Source organism: Magallana gigas, chromosome 7, assembly GCF_963853765.1.
Source record: "Magallana gigas chromosome 7, xbMagGiga1.1, whole genome shotgun sequence".
Lineage (NCBI taxonomy): Eukaryota > Metazoa > Mollusca > Bivalvia > Ostreida > Ostreidae > Magallana > Magallana gigas.
Genome location: NC_088859.1, coordinates 26,938,628 through 26,962,329, shown reverse-complemented (window position 1 = coordinate 26,962,329; position 23,702 = coordinate 26,938,628). Strand labels below are relative to the sequence as shown.

Here is a 23,702-nt window from a genome sequence, read left to right as displayed (position 1 = left end):
TCATGGAATCAGGATAGTCAAAACTTTGACAATGTATGTTTAAAAAAGCATTAACTTTGCAACTAAAAGATGATAAACTTTATTCAAATGAATTTTCAATGATAATGTGCAATAATGGTATATACTTGCTAAAATCATAAAAATGAACTATTACACACCACAAAATTGGTGGTTCATGAAAATTCTCAAACTTTGTTGTAGCTCATTTTCAAAGTACACCAAGTACAGAACACATTTAATGTCGAATTGAAAGCTTGCAACTTTCACGGTGATGAGAATTTGTAATCTGCGAAATGTAAGACAAACACAAAAAAAAATTTCAACGTGATGAACTCGAGCTTGACCGGCTGTATCGCCGCCTCTTGGCAGGGGACCGCGACCTTGATCTGGAGCGTCTTCTGGGTGGGGGGCTTCTTCTTCTTGGAGGGGGTGTCCTTAAAGTCAAAATGATCAAACACTCAATATCATGATCCAAAGTTACTTAATTCCAAAAAATTCAGATACTGTGGAATCATTAAATTTCGTGGGGACCAATTTTCGTGGATTGCTTAAATTTTACAGGTCCATGGGGACGTAATTTCGTGTATTCTCTTAAACATACAAAGAAAATATAACTTTATTACCCTAATTTATTAATTCGTGGAGGATGTTACTTCGTGGTTGAGAGGTACCCACGAATTCCACAAAAATTGAGCCACCACGAAATCTAATGATTCCACAGTAGACAGATTTTAAAAATAGTTTGTCTATAGATCATTATTGAATTGATGCTTACCTTCGCCTGTCTCTGTATCGTGGCGAGGCAGGTCGTCCCCATCTAGCTGGTGGCCCTCTGCGGGGTGGACTCCGACGTTGAGGTGCCCGTACAGGTCTAGCTGCCAGCACTGCACTTGCTGATATTTCTTGTCCATCAATTTGTCCTGTCATATTATAATGCATTGATATTTAGAATTAATGGATAATCAAGAAAAAATAATAAAACTCAGTTTGATGAATTGAAAAAAAAAAATACCAATATGACCTTACTGAATGATTGATCAGTTTTTGTAAATAAATTGGCATGTCAGACAGAGGTGTTGGCATGAATATTTCCTTTCAGTACCAGGTATTTTAAGTGAGAAAACATGTGAACATGCTTGTCACAATGACTGAACAGGCTTTAAAAAAATTGCTGTGACTTATTAACTTTCTTAGCAAGACTATAGCTACAAGAAATATTCACTATTGTATCATTACACACAGCCCTGCTACCAGAAATATTCCTCACAGTGGAATGAGGAGACAATACATTTCTCAACACATCAAAAGTATGATTTCCCTCAACAATTAATTTCATTTTCAAATTGAAAATTAATTACCTCCATCCATATACTTCACAGCCTTCTCCGCTTCCTCAGGCGATTCATACTCAATATATGCAAATAATTTACTAAAGTTTGAATGCACTCTGTCCATCGGCATATCTATGTTCTTTACGCTGCCATAGTTGGAGAATATCTCCATAATGTGATCCTTGTTTACATTCCGAGTCAGCTTCCCAACGTGAACTTTTGTTGGCTTTGGCTCTGGACTCTTCTTTCTTCTCTTTGGAGAACTAAGATCAAAGATCAGATTTGTTATTTTTCCATTATATTTTGTTCCAGGTTGATAAATTACTTTCATACTGGCAAGACTGTACAGTTTTATTTTTTTTCTTATAATATAAATCATTCATCAGCAAACTATAATATCTGGCATTAACTGGTTAAAGGTGACATGAATTCATAAATACGCATTATTTCCCTTTATCTCCGACTACCGCCATATTAGTTGTCGATTTCTATTGTTCTGCTCATCGCTACACACCCCCTATATAAGACCGAGAGCATTATTCATGCTTCACCGCATTCAGGTATTTCATTCACCCGAACACATTACCTTGGACGAAAAGACGTGTAGAAACGCGTTGGGAACAAAAATAATATGACAACCACTTCACTTGCAAGGCATATCTAATGAATGACGAAACAAAACAGACTGAAATCCAGCCACAGATACTTCAAAAATCCTCAATAAGTGTAGACTGTTTTCCTGTGTATATTTTAACATCGCACATGCGCAAACTACACACTGTGGCAGATCGAGCAATGTCAATGATTGCATGGATTTTAGAAACGGAGTGTTTTTGTAGGAACGGATGGAAACGATGTTACGTTGTTACTCTCTTGGATTGACTATCGTTTAGCTACTGTGTTGGATGTACTGCCGCCGGGGTTTTAAAAATGATGCAGATGTTATGTATTCTGTATGAACGACACACGTGTTCGATGTGCATGCGAAGTAAGGCAGCACTATCTGTGCAAAATATTACGGATACCTTTGAAATTCTTTTTATATTTTGTATTTCATTGATTGTTGTTTCCTTTATTCTTTATTACGAACATTTTACTACAATGTGTAGTTCATGTTTTAGAAGTCCGTGCAACCTGAATGCCTCGATCGGAAAGCAACCAACCGTAACTTTCTCAACCGGTATATACACCCCTGTGACAGTAGAGGAGCGATCGAAACTAATATGGCGACCAAATGCTTTTATGAATTCATGTCAGCTTTAACTTTCAACATAGCATCTGTTTCTTTAAAGGCATACTGAATTTTAACCACTACATTGAAAACTTAGTTAATTCATCTTAAATGTACAATGTAACAGAACTACTGGCGGACAACTTGTAACTATTTACTCACTCTGACTGCTGCCTTTTGGAGGCTTTCCCTCCCCGCCCCTTCTCACTTGCACTTGAAGACGAACGACTAGAACTGGAACTTCCAGACCTAGAGGAGCTGCTGTTGGAACTTCCACTGGAACTGCTGCTGGAGGAAGAGGACCCAGATCTACTTCGGGAACGTGAAGAACTGGATATAAAGAAAAAATTCTTGGAAGTTGTATACATTTATTATTTAGCTGTAAATCAGTACATCTCTTTGAACTTCCTTTACATAATATTTTAGGCGTTGAAAAAATTTAGCATTAAAAATGTAATATTAATACATTTTATCATGTAATGCACAATTGGCAATCAACATGTAATACAAATTATAAATGTATTTTTTTCAAATTCATTTTAATTATTCAAATAACATTTTACAGTCTTGCACCTAGCATTAATATCCATTCCTTTCCTGATTTGAAAAAGTTTCATACCTAGAGGACCCAGATCCACTGCTAGAGGAATTTTTCCTCTTTCTCTCCCTACCCCGCTCTGATCCGCTCTTCTTCCTTTCCCTACTTTTGCTTTGACTTCGGACCCTATTATGATAAATCTCAAATATACATTCAAATAAGCAAAGCAGTATATAGCATATTAAAATTATGAAATGTATGTTTGTTCACTCTAAAATGCCTTTGCCTATAATGCAGTCAGCCCTAATTTCTGTTGGCCCAGAGTTTGTTTGCTCAAGGTCTGTTATTTAAAACATTGATTTTCAAAACAATTTCTCTCAGTATCATTTAAATAGGCCTACAACATCAAATATATAAAAATAAAACTGCATGCAATATATGAATCAACACATACCAGATTCTGACTGACATATGTAAATATGAAAAGAGTACAAAAAAAATGAAAAAGCTTTCAAAAGCAAAAGATATTCTAATAAATACACATTATATGGTATGTGTACATGTTTGGAGCTTACAAGGTAAGCACATGGGGCAAATGATGAATGCTGGAGAAAACGTACCCAGGAGAAAACGTACCCTATGAAAATAATAATGTTTTTTACAGATATTCTTAAATGAAACAAAATAAAATATACCATGAACATTTGTATCATTTGTTGCTGTTGTTCTTAAATGCATACCAGTACAGTACAATAATTTGTAACATACACGAACATGGCCTGAGCATTTTAATTAGTCGACAATTAATCCACCATAAGCGGAACTGTTAAATAATTAGTTTTTATAGCAATCTCATTTGGAGAACTAAATGATGAGTATCTGCATGAAGAAGTCGATATCGCGTTTTTAATGCATTGAAATATGCATAAAAGTAGCATTTGAAAATTATTTAAAAATAGTAAAAACTATTAATTAGTATAATTATGATTTTCATAGGGTACGTTTTAAGAAAATGTACCCTAGAGATTGGGTACATCTTCTCCTGGGTACGTTTTCTCCCGGGTACGTTTTCTCCTGATTCCCAAATGATAATTATAGCAAACAGACTAGGGGCAAACAAACTCAAGGAAAAGAAATAAGGACAAGAGGCATCAAGGGCTAACGCAAGAAAATACATTCTACAGTAATAGTAGGACATGTTTGATCAGTAGTAACTATACTCTGTCCCGAGTTTTTGCTTCCACCACTTTTTGCTTGATATTTCAATAACAGTAAATACCTTTGAGCTCAAACTACGTTCATCCACTAATATAAAAAATGTCCAGATTATCTGTTTTGAAACACCCCCTCTACTACTTCAGGTATCAATACACACCCCAAAATTGAAAGTCTACGGAGATTTTGCATTGAAACAGCCATTAATAAGCCCGGATGATAACGTTAAAAAATTGCGCGATGTATTCCGAGTGTATTCCGAATGGAGAAAAGATGTAAACATTCCCCATTATAAATCTCCGTAAAGAATCTGTTTTTGTTCCTGTGAATTTTTCTGAGTGGAAATAAGGGATAATTGATCAATGAAGATATCTTGGATATATTCCCTTTTAACGATTTCAACTGTATTTCTTTCACAGGTATGTGTATTTTTATTAAAAATCACCAAAAAGCGATGAAAGCAATAACTTAGGACAGACTATAGTATCAGGGACGTAGTAAATACGTCCCTACTCCTAGTAGTACATTGTATGCTCAAACTTAGCTAGGCTCTACAACTTCTTGTGAAAAGATTTGTAGTTAACCCCTTCAAACACATTGAACTATATTTTCTATAATTTATGTCACTGAAAGAACACTCTACAAATTTACACCTATTTCGTTTTATTTACGTCAAAACAATTTTTTTTGTTTACGTATTTTCCCTATTGAGGAAATTCTAACTGTCAACAACAATAAATGCAACATCTAAATATCATTTACATAAAATAAAAGGGCACAATAGTTAACATTGAAACAAATATTTCAATAAAATGCCTAAATGTAAGGTAACTATACGGATGTTTGAGATATTTGTGGATTTACTTACATTTTCAAAGCAAAAAAGGTTTATACGACGCCGACAAATTCCTTCACGTTATAAAACGACAAATTTCATTGGTCAGTTTTAAGGTCTCGGTCTAATCGACCAATCTACAACGAGAGTACAATAATCATATTACAAAGATGGCGACGTCCATAAGTAATTGTATCGACAAAAACAATGAACAGACTTTACATCTTATTTCGACGCAGTTCTTTCAAATGGTTCCTGTTAGACGGATCCAGTGGGGAGTATGCATTATACATTCATACGATCCTTTCATTTTGCTTTGAAATCTGAAGAAAATGCATTTTTCTTTCAGATTAACAATGATTAAAGATGTTCAGTTTAAGCAGTGAATGCTTATTTTTGGATGTCGTCGGTCCTAAAACACGAAGGCTTTGAAGACAAAATGAGTACTGCGCTAACGCGCGGTGTGGTGATCCTGGCGATAGCCTGGCTACCGCATGAACTTGCTGACACGCGCGATGATCTAGCTGTGTCTGTTATGTCATATATTAACTATTCTATCTGTGGCGGTAATCGCCAATAAACATCATATACAATACCCGTAGAGTTTTCTCTCTGCGGCATCACCAGCGATATACAGTAACAATTAGGGAGAGACCCTATATTGGGGCTGCAAGCAGGGTGCTTAGCGGGATATTTTGGGGGATTGTATTTGAATGTTTGAGATGTAACTTAGTTAGGTTAGCTTTTCTTGTTTTCTTGCGTGTTTTGCTTTGTGTAATAATAATTGATCCATCGTATGGCGGATTACCCGCTACATGTCAGACAGTTGTGAGTTTATATTCTCCTTGTTAGAAAGTACCGGTAGGTTCGGGAGAGATGTCTTGACAGCTTGGGTTAGGCCGCAGTCGGGGTTTTAAGAGGGACTGGGATGATTGGTTGGGATCAGGAATGTACTCCAGATAGTTTTGCTCCAGGTGTTTGTAACTTTGTAGTACACCCATGCCCTGTGGGGAGAGTGCCCAGTTTAATGTCACTCGGTGTGGGTAGGAGGAGAAGTCGCTGACTCGGGGAGCTTTGGGGGACCAGTCTCATGATGCACCGGGGTTTGAACAGTTCTATGCCTTGATCTGGGAGAGACCACGGATCCTTGAGGGGGTTGTTGACCGGATACGGGGAAAACTTGTGCAGGTTCAGGGGAATGTGAATCAGGTACAGGGGGACCTCGGTACCATGAACCGCAGGGTCTATAGCAGGGATGGGGTAATTGAAAAAAGTATTTGTAATTGAGTGTAATTAATTACATTTTTCAAAGTAATTGAACGTAATTTGTAATTGAGTCTGTCTTTAATTACAAGTAATTGAATGTATTTAAATACATTCCAAAAATATTGTGTATTTTCAATTACTTTTCAATTACATCTCAATTACTTTTTTTCCAAGTTTGAAATATAAAATAGTGTCTTATAATGATAAAAAGATTTTATACATGTTTGGCATGGACTTTTGTTTATACAATAATTAAATGTCCCATAATTTTTCATATGTTTATACAGCATAACACACTGCCCAGGGCAATAGGTAAAGATCTAATTTTGTGGAGGTGTGAACTCCTCTAATACCCAAGAACCCCCATTGATTTTAGACTTAAGGGAGTCAAAATATCTCTTTCTTGTGAATTATAGCAATTATTATTTGTATACTGATATGCTGTACTGCCGGAAGTTGTACTTTCTGAATTAACATAGTTTTAATATGTGAATAAATATTAATTCACTATAGAGAAAATATTATTCAGAACCAAAAATGAACTCAATGGTACTGAATGAATTTAATGTTAAAGAAAATTTTTCTAGAAATTTTCAAGAAATCTGATCTGAACTGAGCTGTACAACCTTTAAAAACATAACCGTACATAAAGCTCTGTATATCTTAATTAATGCTGTTAATATATGTATATGTTCTCAAGATTTGAAAAAATAAAACTAAAGTATTTGAAATGTAATTAATTACATTTATCAAAGTAATTGAGAGTAATTAATTACATTTTAAAAAATCAATGTAATTGTAATTGCAAGTAATTGATAAAATTGTCAATGTATTTGAAAGTAATTAATTACTTTTCAAAGTAATTGACCCCAACTCTGGTCTATAGCCTAGGTCAGGACATTGGAGCTCTGCGGGGAGATATAAGCACACTAGAGTCTAGTGTGACGTCCCAGTTAGGCTCCAATGACAGGTATATGGGTACTCAGCTAAGTAATATTACCCAGATGTTAGCAGGCATGTTAGGGAGTGATAAGCCTCAGCTGCAGGAAGTCAGGGTAGCTGGTAATCAGCAGGCGGTAGTGGGGAGGCCCTGTCCTCCAGGTCCAGTGCTGAACCTTTGCCTTCCTCCAGATCGAACTATGGTGTCTCAAACTAGTTACGCTTGCGTTACAGGTAAGCCCACTCCTCGTCAATCAGTTTCATTGCCTCAAGGACAGCCTCATTTGTCATCGGGATACAGCGGTATGACATCAGTACCATTAAGTACTATTTGCTCAAACTCTATTTGTCCTGCGAAAATGCGGTTTATCCCGCAGTAACGGACCGAAGCTTGAGAATTCCAACATCCAATGTCAGCAAGTTCAGGCGGTAGCCAGACAATTTTTACCCGCTATCGCCAGGACCACCACAAATGAACATCTTTAATTTGAAAGAAAAATGCACTTTCTTTAGATTTGTTAATTTATATTTATACTGTTTTTTATTTGTATGAAGTATTTGTTTGTACATGGAACAGCTTCTGCGACCAAAAATATAGTGCCAGAAACTTTGTAGAGAATTTTTTTTTTTTAACAAATAGATATATTTAATTTAAAGATTGTTTTCATAAGTACATAACAAATTGGTTATGTATTAATGTTTGAACCTTTCATTTAATCTTACAATGATAAATACATGTATATTCCAAACATATATATTTGTGCTCATGGGTCGTGTATAGGCAGGGACATATATACTAACGGGATTGGCAAGTCCCCCTAAAGTCACGGTGTACATGATTTCATAGGTCATTTTTAACTTCATATATCTAATATGTAACCTGATACTAGTATATCGTTATAAAACCTTAAAAAAACTATCTTGAAATTATTCTATATGAACCATGGATATTGGCCTAGGTAGGTCAGTGGTAGAGGTCCTGACTAGAGTTGCAGGGGTCCCGGGTTCAATTTGCAGTCCAGCCATATGTTTGAATTGTATTTATATGTTCATTCTTCCATTCCTATTACAATTGTAAATATCATGTACAATAAACATCTGTAATGGGATGGGAGAAATAATGATGGACCAGACCAGAATTTGAACACAGGCTCCTTGTATCTCTAATCGGGTGCTCTACCACCTAAGCTATCTGGCACCGGTATTCAAACAATTACTGTTTTTGAGAATGTTTAAGTTGAATTGTCAAGTACATGGTATTATTGTTTATTTTCCATTTGAATATTATCTTATTTATGGTGAATTGTGTTTGAAGGAAAAATCCCTTTGTCTTGGGAATATAGGGATTGAGGATCAACAAGCTGTGCTTGAGGCAACTGTCTCCAGCACCCTATGTAATAAGTACCCAACATCTCTAAGCTATCGGAGGGCGTTTGTGAAATACCTGATTCAAAAGGTAAGCATTTAAGAATGCATTGCAGTTTGATTTTATCCATACATCTTGTGAAGGAAAAATAAAACTGTTAAATTTTTAGCTAATTGAATGTCCCCTCTTGGCATTATTTATTTGCAAGTAATTCTAGTTTCAATTAATGGGGTTGTGTTTCTGAACTATAATCTTTCAACACTTGTGTTTCAAAAAAGGGTCTTATTACAGACACTAAATACAACCTGAAATTGTTTTAGGTTTTGGTGAAAGGCAAGGGAAATTTAACAAATCTTCACTTTTCATAAAAAAATGAAACATTTTTCAACTAGAATCAATACGGCATGTTTCAGCTTGAGGACAGTGACGTTGAGCTCTGTGATGAGATCTACGAGTTGTACACCGATCTTCTTCAGGAAACGGAAGAAGAAGAGGACAGTCTCTGTTACAAGTCATACTTCTTGGTGAGGGGGAAAACTCCTATTTATGAGAAGCACAGGCTTTCATTCTCCCCATTTATTCTTCTTTCACGAAGTCCATCCTGCATGTACTTTAGGTGGTTTTTCCCCTGAAAATTGAGAATGGTTGGCAACTTGCTGCATATTATCTTATTGGAAAACTATAGATTAAATTTCATTTTTTTATTTAGCACAATAACATTTGATAAGATTGGTGCTTTAGTAAGGAAATGAGATTTATTTATACATGTGGCTTTAAAAAAGCTATGTAATGGTAGTTTGTTAATTTGTTTGAAGAAATATAACTTATGTGTATTCTAGCCCAACAAGGAAATAGTGAATCTCCAAGAGTCTGTGCACATCATCTCACAGGGTACTACCGGACTTAGCACCTGGCAGGTACGTCAGTGGAAAATCCTAAATTCTGGGTGATTTTACTCAACTGGTCCAAAGAGACAGCTTCATCTGTTAACATGAATAAAGGCCATAAGTAATGGAATCATCAGCTGTTAAAAATGTTTTGTATTTTGAGCACCAGTACTTATTATTATTATTATATGTATTATTATATGTGTTATATAATGTTTATTCGAGATATATGTGTATAACTGAATAATTCTGACTTAAAGTTGCAGAATTTTACATATATTGAATACTAGCTAAATTTTTTTCAGGCTGCCCTGCATTTATCAGAATGGTGTTTTGAACAGGAATCTCTACTTAAAAACAAGTAAGGTGTCTTCTTTCACCACATGTGATACCTTAAACGGCAACTATGTACCCATTTACCCTCACTGCACTGTCTCAAGCCACATCATTGAAAATTCACCCTGCATATATACAAAATGCATAATGATATTATCCTTTTTATCATGATTATCTCTTGTTAGATCGAAACGCATATTAAAAAAAAGTTTAATTTGTATGATTATTGTATTTCTTAAAGGTTTTTTTTGGGTTGCAACATTACAGGTTTGATGAAATATTTTGTAAACATGTGCTTCTTCAGGAATGTGTTGGAGCTTGGCAGTGGACTTGGTTTTCTTGGAGTAGCATTATGTAAACAGTGTAAGCTAGACTCCTTCACTTTTAGTGACTTTCATCCACAAGTCTTATTCCTTCTGATGAAAAACATTGAAATCAATTTCCTGAATGAACAATATTCTTTGGAATGCCCTACTTTTCTGGAAAACAGTGAGTGCAAAGACAGGAAAATGTTGAAAAAGATCAAAAGACAACTGAGTGTGAGCAAAGAATTGGTGATGGAGGATAGTTGTGAAATCATGCAGATCAGCTACAATTCCATGGTGTCATCAACAGACACCATGGAAAGGGAAGTTGATGAACAGGAAGTAGGTTCAGAGCAGGAAGAGGAAGTGAGTAACAGTAATGACCATTTCCTTTCCTCCAACTCCCATTGGTCACCACTGAACAATTCTAATGTATACACTCTGAACCACAGTGATTCAATCAGACTAATGAAGTTTAATTGGGAGTTCTGTAATCAGAAAGATTTGTGCAAGATTCAGCCAGATGTCATACTTGCTGCAGGTAAGGGGAATAACTCCGAATTTACTAATTCAATTTGCACTCTATTCTCAGAAAGATAGGAGTTTTTAAAACAAATTCTACTGGTAAAAGGTAAAATACAAAGCAGTATACATATGGTTCTTGAAACCCTTAAAAACCACAATTAAACATTACCCGGTATTTCAATTTTTTTGGAAAATGTGTTCTTTTGCAGTACTGGATCTTAAACTTCTTAATCTATAGTGGATAGCTGTGCATGCAGCTAAGTTATTGTGAAGCCAAAAAATTAAACAACCTATAATATTGTTTTGCAGATGTGGTTTATGATAAATCGATCATTCCATTCCTAGTACAGGTGTTGTATCAGTTTTTGTCAGGTACTTTTGGGTCTTGGCCGGTGGCATACATTGCCTCCACTGTAAGAAATGAAGACACAAGAGACCATTTTCTAGTGGCACTGGGTAAGAATTTTGAAGACAAACGATACATATCTTTGAAAAGAAATCACTGCTAAAATATTTGTTTATCCATTTACAATAAGTTTTCAATTTCATGTTTATTTTTTACAGGCAATAAAGGGCTTCGGTATGAAATATTGGATCCACCCTCTGAAAAAATCTTTCATTATGATGACATCATTCCAATTGAAATATTGAGAGTATGGCACCCTAGTAATAAGACACTATAAAATTGATATGTTTTTATCTATGTGCTCAAACATCCAGAAATATTTTCTTTATAAAAATCTGACATGTTTTATAGTAGACAAGCTTTAGATCAGAATGCTTGTTTTGTTTTTTTTTTTTATCCTTCAGAGATATGATTTATTAACAGTTCATCAATAAGATTGATATTTGTAAACAACTTTGTGATATTGACTGTAATTAATTAGAATTATTTGGGGTTGTAAGTTGATGCTGGCATTTGAACATATATGAAAAAATAAAATTAAGAGCACTCAAGGATGATTTTCTTGATTCGACAGAGTTTCCATCACATGTTTTCAAAGTCATATCAACATCATGAGAAATACATATAGAAGACAACAATTTTTTTTTGTGCCAAGTTGATGTTCACAAAGATTTTTTATATTGAAAATTGCTAGTCATATTTGTTAATTTTTGTTGTTGTTGCCTTTTTTGTATATTGTTAAGTTTATATATTTTCATAAGTACAGTGTATTAAGAAGTTTTATAAGTCATTGTTTTTTAAGAATTTTTTATAGAATTTGTAATACTGGCTGACATACATTATCTGGTAAATTCCAACTGTTTGAGTCCAGAATGGTAATGAATTGGTTTACAAGATTATATTCAAACTTATACCGGTATATCAAACTTATATATCAAACCCTTTTTGGTGGGAGGTTTTTTGAATACAAGTCTGTAAAATTGCCCTGACTCCTGAGTCTCAGACTATTTTTTGGCATTTAACTATATAAAATCATAATTGAAGTTTGAAGCTGATGATTTCATTTTCTCAAGATTAGATACAAAACAAAGGAATTAATTATAATAAGTACTCGTGTTAAATATGGAATCTACAGCATAAACATGTTGTATAATGAATTAGGCATACGTGTTCTTCAAAAAGTAAAATCTTACACTGAAGAGAAAGACTAAATCTTATACTTAAATCTCTTCACTGAAACAGTTTCTCTGACATTATTACTTTAATATTTTGTTATAGAAAATAAGACTTCTCAATGGAAAACGATTTCGATGAATTAAACTTATTCACCAATATTTCTTTTTCATGTCATTAAGGATTCTGAAAAAAGAAAATTAATGTTGATGAGTGTTTTAGCCAAAGAACTTGTTAAATTAAATGATAAAAGCTTCTATTTAATTTTATAATGCTAATTTATAGATTCATTGTACTGTAGTATATTTTACTTGTATCAACCGGCATATATACTTAGAAACTTGTAAATGGAGCAGGGATTTGAACTGAATTGTATTTTCTATGTGCTTAAATGCACATTTTGTTTATTTTTTTTCGTCTTATATTTAGATTAGCTTACCGTATACAATATACATGTATGGAAGTGAAGAAAGATAAATCACTGTAATAAAATTTGCCACATTTTCTACAGTTTTTTTTAATTTATCCTAGTCTAATTTACTATCTGCATGTAACATGATGTAAATTACATGTAAATATAAGGGTAATGATTCAAGAATTGTTTTAGTTTAAGCTACATGATTCTTTGATATGAATTTTTAAAAGTTATTGTGGATTTCTTGAAATGACCCTGATGCCTTAAATGCATGTCAAAGACAGCATAGAAGGGATTCGCCAGTTTTATATTACCAAATCCCATTTTCCTAAAAAAAAATAAAAATATTATTACATGTAATAATAATGATAATTTTAAAAATATTGAGTTTTATTAACCTTTAAAATCTTTTAATATTGAAAAGATGTTACGAACTGAACGTTATCTACAAAATATAACAAAGTAAAATAAAATTTTATTTTTATTGACGTCGGGTGTGATATTCCTAAAGAAAATTCCCGCCAAAAGTCTAAAAAGCATGGAACTAGGCTGTCATAGATGCTAGATGTTAAGAAATAGAGTAAAATTTCCCAGGTATTTAAATCCTAGACTATGTTTTATAACTGACATTAAAAGGGCTTACACATTGCTTAATTTTTACACGAGACAATGACTTCACACGATGTGCATTCATTGCATTGCACTGAAAATTAGAATGCAGCACTGTCGATGATCGAACCACCACTATAGCGGGTCCGGTCCTCATGTAGAGATTAAATTTAAATGTATGACAGGAATCGAAGCTGGATTATTATATTGTTGGGATTTCTATGAATTTATAAAACGCTGCAGCATTATACCTGTATAATTTTTATTTCTTTGTGTTATTTACTTGAATCAAGAATGTTTGGCTTTTTGAACGATTGTCATATAAACCAGTCAATGAATGTAATTAATTATAAAAACACTCTAAAATGCATTGTGTATGGAACGATAATGGACAGGAAATTATCCATAAATTTTGCTAGAAGCTGTATGAATGGGATGTTTTCAGTAACCCAAGCTCTGGTATGAAAAAAGCACCAATTGAACTGTTTGCACAATTGACCATATTTTTTTTTTATACACAAAAAGGGACTTTTATGCTTTATAAATGTAAATGATTTTTTCTTTCATATTTCCTGTGGATATCTGAGAATGGCAAGAGATTCCTATTTCAAGGGAAGAATAACATATACTTTGGAATCATCTGACATTGTTCATGTGGGACCAATGTTCATGGCTTTTTGTGGATAACCCTTGCCCATGAATGTATATGCAAACATTTGTTTAATACTATGGAATCATTAGATTTCGTGGTGACTCAATTTTCGTGGAATTCATGGGTACCTCTCATCCACGAATTAACATCCTCCACGAATAAATAAATTAGGGTAATCAAGTCACATTTCCTTTGTAGGTTTTAGAGAATACACGAAATTACGTCCCCAAGAACCAGTAAAATTTAAGCAATCCACGAAAATTGGCCCCCACGAAATTTAATGACCCCACAGTACTTAATTATTTTATCATGAACTAATTACCAATGAAATTATACACATGCACGTCCCCTTGAACTAGGAACAATTTGGCTGACCACCCACAAATAAAAATGATTCCACAGTACAATGTAGTTACCAAATTTATAATATGAACTTAACTAGTAAAGGTTACATTTTATTATTTTTTTTATTTAAACATTTTTGTAAGTTTTTATAGACTCTAAGCAATAATAAATTTTATGAATTTATGGGTTACATGTAGATAATCACGTTGAAAGTTATGCATATTAATACAGTATGACTTTATTTACCGAGGTATGTATTTTTTGAAAGTCAATTGAGTCTCGACCAAAATCGGTATACAAATACAATTTTTTAATGACACCTGAATATAATTTTCATTCATTTCTGTTAATTGATTTGAACATGGAAAATATAAAAAAAATCAAACTCAATATTTATTCCATTTAAATTTTTTGTCCTTTTAAAAGTACTGTTTTAAAGTTTAAAAAAAGTATACTTGAAATGGGACAATTAAAGGCAATAATAATTTATTTCACTTACTTTAAAATTGTTTACCGTAAAGGTAACCTGGAATTGATTTGAATTGATTTTTAAACTCCAGGTCAAGAACAAAACTAAGTGTTTGTCTGATAACTTGACAATTATCGAACATTTAGGTAGCAAAGTTGAAAATAATATTTCAATATGGATTTTGGGTAAATATTTGCTTTACACTTTTTGTAGAGATATGAAATTCTGAATGTAGTGGATGCCAAGTATCATCCACTCGATGAGGATGTGATTATCTTTTAAAAATCAGGAATGGTTAAGGTAAGAGCTCTGGCTAATTTTAGATGTTACAAATTTAGAAAGCAAACAAACAGGGTACTTCTCTTTTCAGGTGTAATGTAAGCAAAACGCACTTTTGAAAGAAAGATATGTTTTTGAAATCATGGCCGTTGGTATTGATACATTGAAGTATTTGCACTATTGAGACTATCAAAATTCAGCAGTCTGTACTCTAGGTGCTACCTCTGTTGATAAAGAAGTGAAGTGTTCATTGAATGTATGAAAGTCAGACATGTATTTGCAAAGTACTTGTTGTTCTAAGATATCTTGGTAAAAAGAAAGAGCCCTTTACATTTGTCACCGCTTATCTTCAGGTAATACAAGTCTGACTGTTTAAAGAATTCCAGAAAGAATTTTTTTTTTATCCATGCCCAAGTCTGATATCCTTGAAGTTTGCACTGAACTGTGCCAGTCCAGCAGAATCTTGGGATGTTTTGCACTACTTTGGTAAATAAAAGGAGTAAGTTGTACAGGTAAGCAAATTATTAGTGCAGGGAAAAAAAACTTACCGGTACTTGTTCAGAAGAAATTGTTTAGATGAAGATAATTGCCATCATTGGTTAGGTTGTGCAAAGCTTGCCAAATTATTTAATACTGTTGTACTTACTAGTATTGCAATGCAGTTTTCTCAAACAATCTTTATTGAAAGAAACTTGCGTGCTTGTACAATTTGTTGCTGGTGATTTAGTGTTGAAATGAAATAGTAGCTATAATACTTGGTCAACACCACATGTACTTAAGATTTTTCTGGTGTATAAAAAAAATAAGAATGCAAGTAAATCAGTTGCATTTTTATACGTTTTGATTTTTATTAGATTTTTATGTGCCAGCAGTGATATTTACTAAGCAATAGCTCTTCTAAAGGATGCGTATAGTCATAGGTAGATTCAAATTTTGATATCTGAATGCTATTTAGTGACCAAGAGAAATGATGTAATTCAGAAAATAAATGTATGACCTACTGGTATTATGACCTTTTTAATTTGGAAGAGGAGGGGCGAGAGATGTGTTCTTATTTCTTTAACAATTAAGTGGCATATTGGTTAAACTATAGTTGGTGTGATGTATCTGCATTCAGATGTTTGCACATAAATATAAACAGTAAGTTATATTATTTATAAAGTTTTGACATTTTGCGTATATGTATTCTCTTGATTTCTACTTGATTTATTTGAAATGCCAAGACGGCAAAAACTAGACCAAGGTCCTTTTTTTCTTTTAAGACACATCAGAACTCAAGTTGCATGTATATTCCAAAGAAAGTGATAGGTTCATTTTAGAGTTGTCCATGTCCATTATTTGGAATTCAGATTTGTTGCAGCGCAGTGTTGAATGAAGGTGTTGAATGTGATGTTGAATGCCTTATCTCGTCTAACTAGGACTTTCACACTGTGGACCAACACCAGACTTTGTGGTCGCTTTAATTATATTGCTGATGCAGTCCTTAGACTCCTGCATCATGAAATATTCATGTGTGATTTAATTAACAGCAGGTATGATTGGGTCAGTCCAATTACCAATACCTGAAAGCATACCTGCATTCAGGTATGGCAGGTATTGAAATTGTCTTTTTCTCTTTGCTGCGTGTGCGTGTGGATGGCGATTTATGTCTTTTAACACCTGCTTGCTGGTATCTGAGAATATCTCTTCTACACAACAAGAAACCTAGATTGTCTGTAATTGACTAAATTGAGTCTTCAATGGCTTGGGCTGTTTGCTTTAATGGAGTAGAGGTGTCGGAAAATGGTTCTGATTAGGTTGACTGACTGAGAGATGGCCATTTATGGAGGTTTAAGTTAGCCTCTCCAATTGTGTACCTCCTGTCAGTTGATAGAGCTTTGCCAATCTTTGAATGAATTATTGCCGGAGTTTTCATTCCTACATGTGGAAAGGAACATAACTTCTAATCAGGTAGAAGATGAATTTTGATTTGCTTTCTGATAAATATTGATGTTTTTTCTTAGCATATTACAACAATATGATTTTCATAAATCAATAGTAACAATTTTTGCATGAAATAATATGATTGTAAGAAAAAATAGGTTTTCCAAAATCTTTTGAAAAAGATGTGACAGTTACTTCCATTAATTCATTTGAATGAAATTTTGCTCTGAAATAAATATTATATTGTTGCACTCTCTCTCTCTCTCTCTCTCTCTCTCTCTCTCTCTCTCTCTCTCTCTCTCTCTCTCTCTCTCTCTCTCTCTCATATTTAGTTGTTAGTTGTTCCTGAAGCAAAACATTAAACAAGCTGAAATTGGATATAGAAAATGAATACTGTATATATCAGACAGAAAGAAATATAGATTGTTTATGCATGATTGTCAAAAGTTTCTGGGATAAATTAATTGATATAAACATCATACTGAGTGTCCATTTATGTGGATTTGGAACACTATGATAATTTGTCAAAATTGTTGGCCTTTGCCAGGCATAAAAACAGCAAATGTTAATATTTGGAAGTCATTGACTCAAGTTTTTAATAACATTGCATTTACCAGGCATGTTAATTAAGCAGGACTGTCAGTCGGATGCTTGAGGGTCATCTCATTGTAAAATCTCAGAAAGGTCTCAATTTCCTACAAATATATCACATCCCTTCCTGTGATTCACACATTGATCTTTTTACTCTGGGCTTAGTGGGTAAAGGAAGAATAAATCTTCTGCCATTCTCTCTGCTTGTTTATCTAAGTAGACATGCATTTATCATCACTGTTAATTTCTATGGAGATCATCACCAGAATCCTACAGTTCTACAATTTAATGAAAAACAGCAAAAAGATTTATTTATTACAGTTCATTTATGGAAGGAAATCGAGATCAGATTTATTGAATTTTTCCTTTGGTTTTGATGTAAAATTGTTGATAGTTGGATGACATTTAGTAATTTTTATCGTGTTCAAAAGAATGTTGCATTGTGACTTGCCTAAAGGCTGCAGTATTAATGGGATCAAACAGCTTTGTACTTTGTGAGTTGGAAAATCTCTTCTTGAAATCAAAAAGCATTTAAATATCAAATAGTAGTAAGCCCACAGCATACTCCCCCCCCCCCCCCTTCAATTCCCCCCCCCCCCCCCCCCCCACCCAAACTCAAAATACAAACGAAACAATCATTGAAAAAGAGATTCAAAGAAAAGGCAATCCCTCTAACCGACTTCATAAATTCCTTAAATTTTAGAATTATCAATGCTTGTTAAAATTTTTCATTGTTCCCTGGATTGAAAGAGTAAAAATATACATGTACATAAACCAGTATTTATATTCTTTCAGTTAGGACAAATATTTCATTTACTATATACTACAACAGTTGTAGCATAATATATGATATAACATTATTAAAATATAATGCAGTTGTTTGTTTGTTAAATCTTTTTCTCAGAAATTTGACAAAGTTTGGATTTGGTGAGCTTACAGAAATGGGCCCTTTTTAGGGATGATAATATGGTATGTATTTTATATCTTTAAATGAAAGCATTAGTTGTTGAGATACAGGATTTCCCTCGAACCTAGACTTAATTTTACAAAAAAGCCCACAAATTTATGACGGGGAAAGGAGATTTGGCTTTGACAAGATAAAATCAGTTAATGTTGCACTCTGCATTCTCTTGATCATCTTGAGATTGAAGGTGTATTCTTTGAGTCACAGGTGTGATATTGAAACTTATACAGTGGTATCTGAACAATGTACATCCAATTTTCTGTGACAAGGTGAGAATTTTCAAAGATAGATTATGATTATATGATAAAAATATTATGTTTCTGTCCATATTAAACTAAATGTGTGTGTTGTGTACATTTCAAATGATTTTCATATTTTTTCTTTATTCTGGTTTTGAGCAATGCTGGCAATTTTTAGCCAATGTATTCTGAACAATTGATCCACTATAAGTTTAGTACATGTAATATGAAACGAAGTATTGAAATGTGTACAATTCAGTAGGTTACAGATAAATACAGACAAAACTGAGGTTTTTGCCAAATTTTAAATGAGAAACCATGCATGTTCATAAATTGAACAACAGCTAGTATGTGGTATCTTCTTGACATATGGATTATTAGAAGCAAGATTTATGGTCAAGCAGTATATTATAGATTATGCCAGTATGCAGCAATCACTGGATGATTCTGTGTCATGGCTGAAGAGCTGTGTTCACAATGGACGTATGAATTTAGTGGCATTTTACTTACCTAGAGCTGTAAAAGGAGAGAATCTGTCAGATAACAGTTTGTGTATATATATGTTATATATCTTCTTGTGTATCAGGCAAAATTTGAGCGAAATACCTGCAGATCACAATAAAGCTACCACTTTATAGCCATATAGTGCATGTACTGAGGTGAATTGAAGAGGCCTAGAACATTTTGTTTATAAAAATCAATGCATATGGACATTAGCTATATGATACTTTCACATTTCTCATATTAAATTGTTTTTCACTATTTTTGAACCTTACAAGTCTAAATCTGTCATGACTTACTTAAAAATGAAACAAATTTAGATGTTGTGGCATGAAATATAGATGAAAAATTAACACCACCCTAGGGCAGTCACTTTTTAGCTCTCCTGAGCTGAAACCTGGGCTTTTCTGATCACATTTTGTTTTGTCGTCTGTCTGTCTGTCTATAAACATTTTACATTTTTAACATCTTCTCAAGAACTACTTTGCCAATTTCAACCAAACTTGGCACAGATCACCCTTAGGCAAAGGGGATTCAAAGTTGTGAAAATTAAGGACCTTGCCTTTTTTTCAAGGGGAGATAATTAGGAAATTTTGAGAAATTTTTCCAAAAATCTTCTCAAGAATCATTGGGCCAGAAAAGTGGAACTTGTGTGTGTGGAAGCATCCTCAGGTAGTGTAGATTCAAAGTTGTGAAAATCAAGACCCTTCATGACATTCAAATGTCTCAAATTACCTCTATTTTTAGAAAACTTTGTCTTGTGTAATTCAAGATTAGGTGAAACTGTGTGCAAGTGTTGAAGGGTGAAAATATATAAGGGCACAAAAAAACCCCTTTATACAGTATTTCAGGGTAAGGGAATTGAGGTAATTATTTAATAGGGTATATATGAAGTACAAGCTCTGTGATCATTGTGGTATATAACAGTGGGATAATCATTCTGTTTTCCTTCGTTTTTGTCCTTCATATTAATCAATAATGAAAAGGAAAGCTGTGACCTATGAGTAATAAAATATCAAAAGATGAAACATCTGTTTGTCTCTTCTTGTATTCAGTTTTGTATTTGATGGAAAATTGATTGATTTTCTGTATTTTTCATTATCACAGGGTTCATTTCTCCATTTCAATACAAACAGTTGATTTCATTGTGTTGAGCCTGATGTCTCTGAATAGCTAGGATTCCTTATCAGGCCATAAAATGCTTTAACAGTCATTTAAAATTGAATGGGAAACTTTTGAAATTGTTTTGCAAGACTGATTATTGACAGTCTTAGAAGCCCCTGTGTTTTATGTGGAATTTTCAATTTTATATTTGATCAATTTTTTTTAGGGTGATCTCTATTGGTAAACTGTTTGATAGGAGAATTTTGAAAGCAAACATAATCCCTGAAAATGACTTGCTTCTCATTGCATATATTGTGTCATGAGTGCATGGTAGAGTTTTGTACCAATTCTAATCTCTTTAGAAGGAAGATTGATTTGAAATTTAAGTCATATATTATGCCTGTTTTGCCCTGTATGAAATCGCCGAAAACAACCCCTCATAGATTCAGTCGAGTTTGTAGGTGGGAAATTACATTTGTAAGATGTTTATCATTGACTTTTTTTAAATGAAAAGAAATGAATTATTGTGTATAGGTCAAAAGATGTTGGTAAATTGTTCAATGTTCGTCATATTACATCTTGGGGTTGAAAACGAAATGAAACAGGTCGACATTTAATGGTCCGCATAAATGAGAATTATAACCGTTTAATGAGAAATTATATGCTTATTATCCTGTTTTGTGTGTGGATTATTACTGAAATATGATCTAGTTTTAAATATTTTGAGTGTATGCCCTCGATTGAGAAATAGGAGTTTGTCATGCTAACAAGTAGATGGTTCATTGCATGGTAACAATGATCATGCTATTTTGCCTGTCAAGGTGCAATTTCTTCATCATTAATTCATAGATTTCTGTTATATTGAGTACATAAAGCAAGCTGTATTTTTTTTGGCCAACAAGTAAAAGTGAATCAAATATCGCTAAACTTGCTTAGCTTTTGAAGTGTTGAAATTGTTTTGAAATTTCATGCCATTATGCAATGAAATATGACAAAGCCAGTTTCAAAAAAGCAAATGAATTATTTTAGTTTTGAAATTTAATATGATATGCTAGAAAAATTCTTATCATAGAAAATTGGCATTTTAAAATGGTTATTGCGATGTTAAATTAATAATTTTAATATGTGAAATGCTCCTATCATATATCATCTTTTAAATTAACTGTGGTCCCAGCCAATCAGTGGGAACCTAGGAGAGACAGGTCTGTCTTTCTGTCCATAAAAATCACTTGTATGTAACTTTTCTTCTCTCCCCTTGGCCCAATATGACATTAACCTTAGTTACCCACAGAGTGCATTTAGATTAGAGGGTCTGCATTGACCTTGATCAAAGTTTCTAGGTCAAAGGTCAAGATCATAGCAAACAATGAATAATCTAGTGTAAAAAAAATTCTTTCCTTATGGATCAGTCTGGCTCATACTTCACCCACATAGTGTTTGTTCATGATAGAGTGTGCATTGACATTGAATTAAGTCTTAAGGTCAAGGCCATGGCCCTCTGTAAAATTCGTGTCTGGACCATTTTATCTTCCTTTGGTCCAATCTGGCTCATACTTTACCCACACAGGTTTGTGAGAAAGGGTACATGTGAATGGATATTGAATCAAGTTTTAGGTTCAATATCAGGGTCTTTGAATGTTTCTGTATACACTCAGGTTTCATACTTTCTCTTCCATAGGCCAAATCTGACTCGCAAAGAGCTCTGTTGTATGAAGTGTTCTTGTACCAAGTTTCAAGGTCAAAGGTTATGGTCGAACAAAGTCCTTCAAAATTGTTTTCATTCTAATGTTCTTTACTTAGTCTAATGAACTCTTTAAAATGGTCTCAATCCCAATGATGTTAGCTTAACATGTTATTATATGTATCAGTAAATATTTCTATGATTGGTCACAGAAAAGATGTTTATACTTCATTATTAGTTTTGTCAAATCTGCCCTTTGAATTAACCTGACATAATAATGTTCCATGTCCATTTCTTTATAAGTGATATGGTTATTACATTTATAGATTTGAAATATTAATAAAAAAAAAAATGAAATTAATGTGCCTGACAGAAGTATCTCTTTATGTTGCTGTTTAAGATAGACACATATATATCTTTGTGTCAACAGTGAACAGGCCAACATTGTCCTGGTATGCCTTGATTGATTTAAGAAAGTGGAGGTTTTGACACAGGCAATGGACAGAGCTCTCGTTAGGTGTCCTTGCACAAAATTAATGGAGAATTTGTTAACTACTTCATAGATATTATTAGATGTGTATCCCACAGAGTATTTGACTTGCAACACAGGTGGTTCAGAAAAAAAAGAATGGTGAGGAATTTGCTTGATATCTGACATGAAAATGAAACATTAAAGGAAGTTACCACCCAAGATAGAGCAGTGAGGTAAAAGGGAAAAAAGAGGTGGCTTATGATAAATGGTGTTCAATTTTGCAAGAAAGTTTCAGATGGGAATCTAAAATGTAGTAAACAGTAATTTCCATCCATTTGAGAGAGAAGATTTATTAAGCCATATATTCTAATGGAGTGATACTGATCTATTAAGTGATGTGTATTTTTTTTAACAGTAGCTAAGTGCAGTCATATTTCTCACATATAGTTGATCAAGCCCTGATCTGACCTTGAGACATCAAGGTTTAAAATTGTTTGTTCTGCATGTTAATTTAGACCTTGAAGAAAATAATAAAAATTCATAATTTCTCCCTGCAGTCGAATTTCTGACCATTAAAGGTTAAATGCAGAGAAAATAAATCATATTAATAACCATACAGGCCTGTATCTCGGATATTTGGTTCACATTATCAAGGAATTTAATAGATATTATGATCTCCTGAATGATTGTAGTATTATGTTTAAAAGCATTATGCAATTTGATTTTTAAAAGAGATGGAAATAATTGTACATAGTGTATTTTGAAAGATATAGGTCTGGAATTCGGCTGTATGGAAAGAATTTTGCCAATAGACTTGCGAACAAGTCGGGTCTCTGCAAGAGTGGAACGGTTTTTGACCAAAAGGAGCCATTAAGGGGATTTTCCTTGGCAATTCAAATGGTTTGCACTTGAGTTGAGATATTTTTAAATGTTATTTAGACAGATGTAGTATTAATAGGAAAAGATTTCCCGTAATCCTTTCACTAAGTTTAGTAAGACTGAAATGTCTGTCCCCAAACTGTTGACTCTCTCTCTTTGTAAGATGACCCACTCTTACACCATTTCAGGTGGCCTCTAGTGTCGTGGAAAAATCGTTTGTGTATAC

The 23,702-nt window shown here is 33.5% G+C and overlaps 3 protein-coding genes across 6 annotated transcripts in view; 2 read left to right on the top strand and 1 right to left on the bottom strand.

The window, feature by feature from the left end:
- Positions 1-63: 63 nt before the first annotated feature.
- Positions 64-5,293, bottom strand: LOC105321021 (RNA-binding protein with serine-rich domain 1-B). Its single transcript, XM_066065949.1, has 6 exons — positions 5,184-5,293; positions 3,182-3,286; positions 2,725-2,892; positions 1,359-1,594; positions 776-920; positions 64-434 (listed from the first exon to the last, which is right to left on the bottom strand). Coding segments are annotated over exons 1-6 (771 nt in total). The 5' UTR covers positions 5,186-5,293; the 3' UTR covers positions 64-319.
- Positions 5,286-12,859, top strand: LOC105321023 (protein-lysine N-methyltransferase EEF2KMT). Of its 2 annotated transcripts, none has more exons than XM_011419202.4 (8): positions 5,286-5,428; positions 8,671-8,811; positions 9,135-9,245; positions 9,561-9,638; positions 9,914-9,969; positions 10,249-10,790; positions 11,084-11,230; positions 11,339-12,859. In XM_011419202.4, the coding sequence occupies exons 1-8, from the start codon at positions 5,321-5,323 to the stop codon at positions 11,455-11,457; spliced, it is 1,302 nt and encodes a 433-aa protein (XP_011417504.3). In that variant the 5' UTR covers positions 5,286-5,320; the 3' UTR covers positions 11,458-12,859. The 2 variants fall into 2 exon arrangements, with proteins under 2 accessions (XP_011417504.3, XP_034312276.2); XM_034456385.2 differs by having other exon boundaries at positions 9,114-9,245.
- Positions 12,860-15,061: 2,202 nt separating this feature from the next.
- LOC105321020 (ankyrin repeat and fibronectin type-III domain-containing protein 1) overlaps positions 15,062-23,702 on the top strand; it is an 86,894-nt gene continuing 78,253 nt past the window's right edge. Inside the window, exons 1-2 of one of the 3 annotated variants that reach the window (XM_034456380.2) lie at positions 15,062-15,143; positions 15,476-15,634. The gene's annotated coding sequence lies outside the window, so the exon portion shown is untranslated. Of the gene's footprint in view, positions 15,144-15,475; positions 15,635-16,919; positions 17,073-23,702 lie in introns of those variants that run through there. The other 2 variants (XM_066067767.1, XM_034456377.2) reach the window with 2 other exon arrangements.